The sequence below is a fragment of the Pseudochaenichthys georgianus genome, chromosome 8, assembly GCF_902827115.2.
Source record: "Pseudochaenichthys georgianus chromosome 8, fPseGeo1.2, whole genome shotgun sequence".
NCBI classification, from domain to species: Eukaryota; Metazoa; Chordata; class Actinopteri; order Perciformes; family Channichthyidae; genus Pseudochaenichthys; species Pseudochaenichthys georgianus.
Window position 1 is genome coordinate 5473749 of NC_047510.2, and position 12074 is coordinate 5485822.

The 12074-nt window shown below is 40.2% G+C and overlaps 1 protein-coding gene across 2 annotated transcripts in view; it reads left to right on the forward strand.

Annotated features, from left to right (window-relative positions):
* LOC117450958 (uncharacterized) overlaps positions 1 to 12074 on the forward strand; it is a 34529-nt gene that overhangs the window by 8466 nt on the left and 13989 nt on the right. For both annotated transcript variants that reach the window (XR_011643615.1, XM_034089006.2), the window contains exon 2: positions 9679 to 9951. Coding sequence is in view for 1 of the 2 variants with exons in the window: in XM_034089006.2 (XP_033944897.1) it covers positions 9679 to 9951 (273 nt within the window). In the remaining variant the exon portion in view is untranslated. The remainder of the gene's footprint in view (positions 1 to 9678; positions 9952 to 12074) is intronic.

A 12074-nucleotide genomic window follows, 5' to 3' on the forward strand; every position in this document is an offset into this window, starting at 1 on the left:
AAACTGAAATTCCCGCGAAAATGTGGTTGCATTCGATTCATTGTCCGGGTAGTATTCAGTTGCGCCACTTATGTGACAGACAAGAATAGTCAACTCTAATGTCTAACACTTAATGTGGAGAAAGAGATGTCCTGTATGGGTTGATTGTGCGTTGATCTGTTGGTAATGCCTCAGGGTTCCTGATGCATTATGCTGCGCTATACTTTGTGGCCTCACCCAGTTGCATAGCGACACTTATTGTTTAGGTGTCTTTTAATAAGCAGGTAGTCATATCATTAGCTAGAACTAGCTGGATCTGATCGATATGGACATAAACGCGAGTGAAGTCTAATCTGACGGGAGAGAGAGATCACCTGCTGCTGCTGCTGCTGACGAGTCAACACGCAGCTCTGCATAATCACATGCAGCGGTGAGCGGACAAAACACACAATTCAGGTTAGAATATCACACGTAGCTATTTTAATTACTTCTCAAACTACCTAAACTAGTTATAGATGTGTTTTAGTTTTACTGTCGGGTCACTCATTACTGGATCCGCGAGCTGCATGATACTGGCATAATAGATTGCCCGGTCGGGCAACCAGCAGGTGAGGCTTCATTGCCCAAGCTAAATGCTAGATGGCCCCGGGCCATCCTTAATGTCGAGCCCTGGCGTGTCACACGTGTGTCCATCTGGAGGGAATATAGGGATTTTAGCCTTTGCATACCATTTACATGCACAATAACCTAAACTAGAGAATGCAATTCCTGAAGAAATTGCTAGTGGGAATGCTTTATGCTGAAAAGCTGACACTAAATTGCTATGCTGAAATGTAATGTGTAAGAAGAAAGTGAAGAATTTACATTGAAATGATACATGAACACTGGGGGCTTGAATGTATGATGAGAGAAGAAAAGAAAGTAGAAAGGCTTGGAAAAGCAGCAGAATATTTGAACTGCAAACTTTTGAACTAACTTGATGGTGAATAATCTGTCGCCATGCCAACGGCATTTGATGACATCCCATAATACGCTTAGATGCGTTGATGACTGCATCGTTACCAAACCTGTGAAGTTTTGGGCCATTTGGAGCATTTTCACTGAAGTTATGAGAAAACCATGTTTCATGGTGAGCATTGTGTTGCCATGGCAACGGCATTTGAAGAAATTTCAAAACTGTCCCGTAGATGTCTTCACGGCTGGACTGTTAGCACACATGTGAAGTTTGAGCACTTTTTGAACATTTTCATAGGAGTTATAGCGACATCGTCTTTCCATGGAAACGGCATATGATGATATAATTGACGTAGAGCTGTTGAGGGCTGGACCGGTGATATACAAGCGAAGTTTGGGGGGCGATCGGACCGTGTCCATTGGAGTTACAGCGACATCGTGTTTAATGGCGAGGGATGCGTTTCCATGGAAACGGCATATGTTGACACACCATAATTGACGTAGAGCTGTTGAAGGCAGGACCATTAACCATTATCTGAAGTCTGCTGCTCTGAGCATGTCAGTTGGAGTTATGACATCATCGTGTTCCATGACACAGGTGTTTATATTTGAGCTAACGACGTGTCCAGAGATCAAAGGTTTCCATGGTGATCAAATACATGTAGCAAAGGCTCAAATTTGTTGAACAACACAGACCAAAAAATATGAACAGTTGGATGATTGAAAATGGGATTATTATTATTAGGATTATTTGTAGGTCATTGAAAAGTACAATCATTTAGAAAGATGTGAACATTGAAGTTTCTATTTTCGAAAAGCTGACACTGTAGTGCATTGCTGGTTTCAAAAGTGATTTATAAGAGTCATGTTTAAAGATGTGCAATACTTAAAACGTTTATAAAGATCCTTTGAGTGTGTGTCATTAGTTAGCTGATAAAATGTTAGGGATGAATACCTTGACATATTGACTACAAGAGCTTGAATCAAACAAGCAACCTTGTATTTGAAATATTAACTGACATAGCAACAGTCGCACCTGGTATATAATAGGGATGGGAACGATTATTCGAAATTATTCAGGTATTCGAATAATTATTCATGTATTCGAATTAGGGCTGTGCATCTTCACTGGTCTCACGATTCGATTCGATTACGATTATCCTGTCTTCGATTCGATATCCCGGTGCATCACGGTGCATCACGATTCATACCAATGCGTTGCATCCTCAATTTTCTATATTACGGCACATGGCTTATTTTTCATCAATGCATACATGCAGTAAATACATATGAACTCTCTTTTTATTATTTAGAAAGTGCTTCAGAAATCAATAACATAAATGTCTTGACATTAATTTATAAACCAAAATAAATGAATTGTATAGGTCTAGCCTCCGTGTGTGAAGTTGTTCCATCCTCAAAAACAAAAAGCTAATGCTTCTGCTGTCTAGCTGCAGCTTCTAGCCACGGCCTTCTGTTTTAGGAAAGGACACTGAAGGTCCTGAATGTGGCATCACACACAGGACTTGAGTCTGAACACAGCAGACAACAGGAGTATTTACAACAGCATATACAAACAAAAATACTGCATGTGGGTGCACACTTATATTCTCTGTTTTACTGTTGCATAAATCCCATGAATGTATGAGATTAAATTAGCTTCCTTATATCTCAGTGATTAAGTGAATAATAAAGTTTCTATCGGGTCACTATCAGCATGTCACTCATTATTTTCAGGGAGGGGGCGGGGCTTGGAGGAACGGAGACGGTGATCGCGGAAGCTTTTTTCCTCCTGCCTTCACAAACTTTACACACATATATCGTCTGAAAATTGCTAGAGGACATTCATACTTTGCAATCCAAGACTTAATTAAATCCACCAAAAACCTGACATGATTGTAACGCGATTATTTTTGAAAAACATAAATCCCTGTCTGTCTCTGAGCCGCAGCGACACGGAGTGATTCGGAGCGGGTCCTTCTGCTGTTGGTTCTGGACTGGTGGTGTTGTGTTGGTGGATAAAGCAGACTGCTCCGTGTTGCTGTACCGCTGTCACGTATGTTCCCTGATCTCTGCGTCACCGACCGATTTGATATTAAAGTGACAGAAAAAACGTTATAGTAAAGCCGCGGCCGGAAAACCAGGAAGCAACGTTACTACGCTATAACCGATTATCTTCCGTCACTGCATCGAGACCGAATCGTCCACGTCCGCATCGCAATGCATCGTAGAAACGATTATTTTCAACACCCCTAATTCGAATATGAGTTATGAATAATTGTATTTTTTTTTTTTTAAATTGTATTTTTTTTTTTTGGGAGTGATGCCTAAGTTGATTACATATGATCAAATTGAATAATTCAATGTGTGTGTATATATATATATATATATATATATATATATATATATATATATATATATACGACTGTGCCATAGCTAAATGTGTTAGGTGACGTCTTAAGGTGTGTTTTGCTCCGCTCACCGGTCCCTCACAGCGGACAGAGCTGCGGGTGCTGATCTCTCTCTCTCTCTCTCTCTCTCTCTCTCTCTCTCTCTCTCTCTCTCTCTCTCCTCTCTCTCTCTCTCTCTCTCGTGTACGGTTATACTTCACTCGCGTTTATGTCCAAATCCATCAGATCTAGCTGGTTCTAGCCAATGACATGGCTGCTGCCCCTCCCTACTGTACATTGTACTGAATTTACAATGGGTTTTAATGGAGACATGTTGAAAGTTGTTGTCACTTCATGCCCTCAAGAGGCATTTTGTTTAACTATTTTGCTTAATTTCTTTTTATCTTTCAAGCTACGAGATGTTTTCCTACGTTTCTCATGAAAAATTATGTCTCAGGAATGTAGGGTTTGGGAATTATGGCAGGTTTAAAAAAATATATATGAAGGCAAAATTAAATCTGTCCTCCACTCTAGCTGTGACATCACACCCTCTAAAATCTGAAGAAGGCCTCTTTACCTAGGTCTGAACAATGTTTAATATTTCTAAAAGTATGAATCAGATTTAAAAGTTGTTAGACGAATAATGTCAGAAAGATGTGTAACATTTTAAAGTTGGAATGAGGTTTCTGAGTGAAAGTATGAAGGAGCAGTTAGCAGTTGAAGAAGGAGCAGTTAGCAGTTGAAGTTGCATGATGATTGTTAAAGTCTGAAGAGTTCTCCATTGGCTTCCATGTTAAAAATGGGATGTATTATGGGATGTATCTCTGGAATGATAAAAGTAATAGCCATTGATTCCCGACCGAGCTGAACGTTTTGATGTTTGAACGGAGTTTCTGCGATGTTCAATGTGGGAGAAGAAGCAGTGCAAAATAACCTGGCGGAATAAAGAATTTTGTGCATTGCATAACAGATAGTTGGAATGCTGTGTCAGCATTCCAACTAAATAACACACTAGACGGAATGGAAAACCTTTAAAAGCTAAATAGGGCCTCTTGTAAAACAAAGAAAACAACACCATATGCATACATTCTGCATTATGCATTATGCATATATTGTGCAATCAAAACAGAGGGATTTAGATTACAATGACATCATGTGTTTTGGATTTTACTGCTGTTTCAAAGATCTTAGATTTTCACTGTAATTGGTATCGACTGCTAAACTTCTGGTAGCGTGACATCCCTCGAAATAATCTCAGTCACATTCAGACATGTTGGTGTTTGTTTGTTTGGGTGTGTTTCAGTCTGCAGCACACACGCATGCCAAACACACACACTCACGCACGCACACACACATATATATATATATACACATGGAAAGACATGAGGCAGAAACATCCTCTGACAAGGTCGCTTCACTCTCACGCATGCATGCACACATCTGCGCACTCGAACGCAACAACACGGCTGACATGCAAAGTCCCCCTCTGACCCCCCCCCCCCCGCGTCTTTAAAACTAGACCACGGACCTCACACGCCATCATCGGCACAAAGAAGTGACGGCCAATCACTGCCGGCCCTCAGCTGGAGTTTATTCATCCTCATACACATACAGACGTCCACAATATGGCGAGATTATTAATATTTAACACCTTTCAAAAATGAGCCATAAAAGGCACAAGACGACAAAATGACACATACGACTTACACAAATGGGGATACAATGGTGGATAAAACAAGTTTTTGAAGCAGGTGATACATCTCAGAGTAAATCTTAACTTTTCAGAATACTTATTCAGTTTATAATATTTCACTCCCTCTCTGTCTTGTGAAAACTATGCATCTTCAAATGATTTCCACAATTGTCTTGTGTGATAAATCCAGCGCACCCGTTGGACTGGACTGATTGAAAATATTTTGGAATAGATGTGCAGGAATATTTCAGCAGGTTGTGGAAGAATACTATGCTATGACATATATATATATATATATATATATATTAGGGCTGTCAAGTTAACGCGTGTATGTGTGGTTCGAGCGAGAGAGAGAGACCTTACGTGTATTGTAGGGGTGTAACGGTTCACAGAAGTCACGGTTCGGTTCGTACCTCGGTTTGGGGGTCACGGTTCGGTACGGTTTCGGTACAACAAGAAAAAGCAAAAAAAAGTCCCAAATGCATAATTCCAGGTTTGTTATTTATTTTTGAACAGTAGTGCACGTTTCAGTTTAAAAATAAGGAACTCGAATAATTAACTGTATTAAACAGTTAGAAACAAACCACAAACAGTACCACACACACTCAGATGGCCATATTATCTATAATGGCTGATGTCAAACAAAAAGGTTTCATCAAGCTGTAAAACTAAAAAGAATGTCTTGAAAATATTACATCATAAATAATAAGAAAGTGTTTCAAGAGCGCAAAGTCGTTGAAAAACATATGCCAAAAGCTTCCGTTATTTATTTTGGTCTCTCTGCTCTCATGCCTCTTGGCTTCTTAAAAACAGCGGGGATCAGCTGCTGAACTGCTGTTGTCTTTTGCCGGCTCCGGTGATTGGCAAATCTGGGTGATGCCTTCTGATATGATTTAGCATGTTTGGCGTGTGTTGTCATTAGCATACCGCACCGCTGTCTAACAACGCCGACACACCGTCCTCGTCCGATCCACCACTCGTACACCTCATCGTTGTTGTAGTCCACAGGGAACCCGAAATGTTCCCACACAGCTGATTTAAAAGAAGCAGGTGGGTTCTAGCTCCTGTGTGTTATCTGAAATCGCCATACTAACTTTTCTTCTTCTTGTATTTTGTTCGTTTTGTTGTTTCTTCTTGTTCTTCATTTGTGGAATACCGCCCCCTGGATTATAAATAGTGTAGTGGATACTGCTTGAATTTTTTCCCACTCGCCGTGTGACTGCATGTGCCGAACCGTGATGTCCGAACCGTGACGGTACGGGACGAATACGGATACCGTTACACCCCTAGTGTATTGTTGTTGTTAGCATCTGGTGCTAGCTAGCTGCGCTAACGGATATATGGAGCTGTTTCAATGAAAACAGAGGAGTGACATTTCGCCGACAACTGTGCCGAGCACTTGTTTTTATGCAGGAAGCCAGACAGTGGGACATTGTACGGAAAGTCAGCACACTCAGCACGGATAGTGCGCAACATAATTGCAGCGTCTAGGCAGCTCCCGTTCGAGCATATGCCTTGAGTTGCACATAGCTCCAACGATCCATCAGTGTCTCTCCACACACATACACTTTGTATTGTATTATTGAATGAGAGCGGTTCCAGGTTGAATTGAGGCGAATATTTGTAATGTTCAGAGGTTGTTGTGTTTAATATTCATGAGAATATTTGTCATTGTTCAAATGATAATAAACATTTGCATAAGGCATATTTATCCACTCATATGTTGATAAGAGTATTACAAACTTGAAAAATATTCCTCTAAGGTGCATTTAGAACAGATAAAAAATGTGCGATTATTTTGCGATTAATCGCGATTGAAATGGACAATCATGCGATTAATCGCGATTGAATATTTGAATCGACTGACTGCCCTAATATATATATATATATATATATATATGATTTATTTTTGATCTAATTATTTTTGATCTGAATAAAAACAATAAAAAATCATGATGACAATTTAAAAGGATACATTGTTCAAAATAATTAACTGTACTCATATTTCCAATGTCATGTTAAATACTTAAATATTAATATAAATACTGATGATAATTGTGATTTTCACCATGATGAAACGGTCTCTAACGGTTTGTGCTCACGTGATGCAGAACAAGTAATTCAATGTTCAATGAAAGTGACTGTCTGCAGAGCGCAGCAGCAGAGTGTCGTCTGCAGATTGAGATGAATGCAGACAGCGAGATAATGAGGCCACAGCTCCGACACGCTCGGGTCAAAGGTCATGCTGCTTTATTGTTAGGGAGCTGGTCTACATGTCTGAAACTTTCACTGAGATGTGTGCTCACTGAGGACACACAAAGTGAGTGTTAGTGTAAGTTATCAAATGAACCCTGCAGAGATCTTCAGCTGCTGAAAACTGACATTAAATGCTCCTGAAATGTTGGTTTAAAGCTGGAGGTCAGGATTACGGTTTAATTATTTCTAGATTAACCATTGGGGCTTTTTGAATGAATTGAGTAAAAATATAAATTCCAGTTTTTTTAAGTACAACACTCTTAAGAAAATGAGTGTCAGAGGGCCTGACCTACAAAATGGAAATGGAAAAAAAATAGACATGCAAAACAATCAAGAAACGGAAGACATCACAAATAAAAAAGAAACTGACCCAAAACAAGGAAAGCGATTTTGAATGTCACAAAACCTACAAATATTGCTTATAAACGGCATTGAGTTGCTAGAGGAAAACCCAAAATATAGCAAAAATCACCTCAATGACTAAAAGAAGACGCAAAGCAATACAAATGATGCACAAAGGCTACGAATAGACTAACGACCACTATTTGATGTACAATGCCACACAGAGACAAATAACAATTGGGTCAAAAGGTCCAAAAAAAGATGAAGTAAATGCAAAACCAGAAAAAAATGCAAAGCAATCACTAAATAATTAAAGGGAGATACAAAATTACTGAAATAGACATTAAGATTATCACAATGACAAAGTTACTTCAAACATATATAAAAAAAAATGTATGCAAAAACAGGCAAAACTACTATACATAGATCACAAAGGCACGTTGCTTGTGCCTGTTTAGGAAGGGGGGGGGGGGGCTCCAACAAGTCTATGCCCAGTGGCCCATTATCTCCTTATCTGTCCATGTGAATTTGCTATTGTGATTTCTTTTTAATGATGGCATTTTTATTTATATATGGAGGACAAAAGACAACATTGTTCTGCGTTATTAGACATGACTGAGACGCACAAAGCAAAACATGCAGAACATCATCTCATCGTCTCCGGTCGAGGGGAAACCCAGACGCAGTGTTTCCGTCAGACCCGGGCTGAGAGGACGTCCACCCCGAGAGCAGGGGGTGTGACGACACATTGTGTCACGTGACTTGAATTGAGCCGTCCCTTCATAGATACTATCTCTTTACGTATTAGTGATGGGATGGATCATTTGGCTCTGCTCACTAAGAAGAGAAGAGGAAGAGAAGAAGAAGAGGCTCCTAAACGGCTGTTCATGTTACCACCGTTTACCACGGAGCCTCGAGTCTTCTTCTTCTTCTTCTTCTTCTTCTTCTTCTTCTTCTTCTTCTTCTTCTTCTTCTTCTTCTTCTTCTTCTTCTTCTTCTTCTTCTTCTTCTTCTTCTCTTCTTCTTCTTCTTCTTTTTTTCTTCTTCTTCTTCTTCTTCTCTTCTTCTTCCTTCTTCTTCTTCTTCTTCTTCTTCTTCTTCTTCTTCTTCTTCTTCTTCTTCTTCTTCTTCTTCTTCTTCTTCTTCTTCTTCTTCTTCTTCTTCTTCTTCTTCTTCTTCTTCTTCTTCTTCTTCTTCTTCTTCTTCTTCTTCTTCTTCTTGAAACAGGACCGATAAGTTTCAAATTTGTCCAGTCAAATTAATTCTGTCCGGACATTTGACCGGCAAGAAAAAATCCTAGCGGAAACCCTGCTTCACATCTGAACAGATTTCTATAGTTTTATTTAATACAACTATTAATTGTGACTTAACATACTCCTGATATAACACCCGATTTACTCCTTTTTAAAGATCGATTCGATTTATTGAGCCACAAAATTACAATAAGTAGGTTTACAAGATCATTTCAACATGTGCATGAAACAAAAGTTTTTAAAGAAAGTGAGGAAAAATAAACAAAAGTGTTCTGAGACGTTTAATCTGATTTGTAAAATAAGTGCCCCGAGCGTTGAGTATAGAGACAATTAATTGAAATGGTTATAATTTGGATAATTGGTAGTTTTTCAGTTATGACCAGGACTAAAGTTTTGTTTTTTTAATATGCAATATCTTCATAGCAGTTTTACTATGTGGACATTTTCCCCCTGAGGACGGCAAAGATTTTTTTTTTTTTTATTCAACAAAAAATTTCTCAGTAAACCTTTGTGTTTTATTGTTGAACAATAAACCTGGCTACTGATTATGACTCAAGGCTATTTTGTAAAATGCAAAAACAATTACAGCTTGTTTGCATATAAAACCGTTAATCCTTCAATATACAATACATTTAAAATAAAAAGGACAAAAGCATAAAATAAGGCAAAATACATTCAATTTGAATGCAGGATTAAGAAATAATATATTTAAAACGGAATGGAAAATCAAATATTGTCTGGTAGAATAAAGGCTGTTCTAATATATGATAAATTATAGATGATGATGGTGTCCCTTCCCCCCCCCCCGCAGATCAGCTGAAGTCTGTGATGGAACAGGTGTTGGACTTCGCGCTGCACGAGCTGACGAAGATCGTGGAGGCTTCGTTTGACGACCTGCTGCTGGAGATCACCAAGATGGAGAGCGAGCAGCAGCTGCTGGAGGAGAGGATGGACAAGGGGAGAGGCGGAGCTGGGGGTCGGAGGAGGGGATCTGAGAACGACTCGGTGTCCCCCAGTGGGTCTGATGACACCCAGGAGGAGCTGGCCGAGGGCCCCGTGTCCAAGGAGACGCCACAGGCAGATGGTGAGCCCCCCCATTCAATTTAACTGAGGGCCACACTTGAAAATGGAAATCGGATATGTAAACATAGGAAACATATATATTTTAACGACTCGTCAGCAGCAGCTGATCTCTCTCTCCCGTCAGATTAGAATTCACTCGCGTTTATGTCCATATCGATCAGATCCAGCTCGTTCTAGCTAATGATAGACTACCTGCTTATTAAAAGACAACTACACAATAAGTGTCGCTATGCAACTGGGTGAGGCCACAAAGTATAGCGCAGCATTATGCATTTGTTTACATGCCCACCGGAACCCCGAGGCATTACCAACAGATCACCGCACAATCAACCCATACAGGACATCTCTTTCTCCACATTAAGTGTTAGACATTAGAGTTGACTCTTCTTGTCTGTCACATAAGTGGCGCAACTGAAGCGGTATTGTGCCAAGGGGAAATTATTTTGACCGGACATTTTGACCGGAGAGATTTGGATTTGCCGGTCTTCAGCATATTTTACCGGTCAAAGTTCGGTAATTAACGGAAACTCTGTTTGGGACTTTAATAATAATAATAAAAAGTGTAAAAAAAAAACAAGAGGCCCCATTATGCTCTTTGGGGTTTTCCCTTTCCTATAGTGTGTTGGATAGGTTTGTTGTCCACCTCCATTGCAGGCCTCAGAACTTTAGTTTGACACGCGTGCTCCAGGCAGGTTCCGTGGAAGGAAATGCATCAATCTCGTTCACATTAAGAGCAAAATGAGGAGGCTAGACCAGTGGTTCTCAAACTTTGTTCAATAATGCACCCCCTTTGAAAAAAAGATTCAGCCAAGTACCGCCTGATCAGCGCAGAAACAATTTAGGGAAGAAACGCCTATATAAAGAGGTACAGTGCAGCGCTGCACCATCAGTGTCTGACTTATTAAAACATCAACCTTGTAACTGAGAAACACTTAAATGCTACATTTCAAATGTTTACAATCCATCACTAAATTCATGGCAAACCCATTTTAACATCATGCAATAACACTAAGACGACATTAGTTGCATTTAACTGACCTTTTTCATAAGTTGTACTTGGTGAGAAACATGGGCTCGAGCTTCACTGAGGAGCTTTGTCATTCTGACAGGGAGGCAAACTGCAGTTATTACACTTCGCCTTTTGAAATATGTGTAACTGTTAATATAAAACCCACACTGCTCACACTTTGTAACTTTTCCTAAAATTGGTATATTTATTTATTTATTTCGGGGCGTGGGGAATGAAGAGAAACAAATATATGAGCATGGGATTTTGACCCCTCATATAAACATATGCATAATGCTGCGCTATACTTTGCGGCCACACGCCGTTGCCAAGCAACGCTTATTGTTTAGGTCCTTTGATAAGCAGGCAGTCATATCATTAACTAGAACTAGCTCGATCTGATAGATTTGGACATAAACGCGGGTGAAGTCTAACCGGACGCGAGAGAGAGATCAGATCAGCTGCTGCTGACGGAGAACACGCAGCTCTGCATGATCACAGCTCCCCCGCTGTGACGGACCGCTGAGCGGAGCAAAATGAAATACACTAAGAGCTAGACCTTACACACTTAGCTAGTTTATCTACTCTGGAACTAGCTAAACTAGTTATAAATATATGCATTCTTTACTGTCGGGTCACTTATTACAGGTTCAGCGAGCTGCACGAGACTGACGGGCTGTCAGGAGAGGGAGAGGAAAAGAGATTTTATTATCCAGAATTTCTGTAAACCTTTTAATAAAGTAGTTCATCTACTATTAGCAGTTTGTTTAAATGCATTACTTATGTTGTTTTTTTCATGAACATAAAATAAATCTCACGTACCCCCTGCAGTACTCCAACGTACCCCTAGGGGTCCGCGTACCCCCATTTGAGAACCACTGGGCTAGACCTATGGAGAGCTTTGCCACATTCATCCGAGCCTTTCCGAGCAGACCTTGAGGAGTTTGCTGCGCCTTGACACAGACAGACTACCAGGGCCTGACTGATCTAGTCCCCAACTCCGGGGACTTCGGGTGGCCGTATACGCCGTTAAGTTGTTTGCGGCCTGCCAGTAAACCCAAAGCAGAAGAAGAAGTGACGTCAGTGGCTCCCTCAGGGACTTATTCTGGTGTGAACGC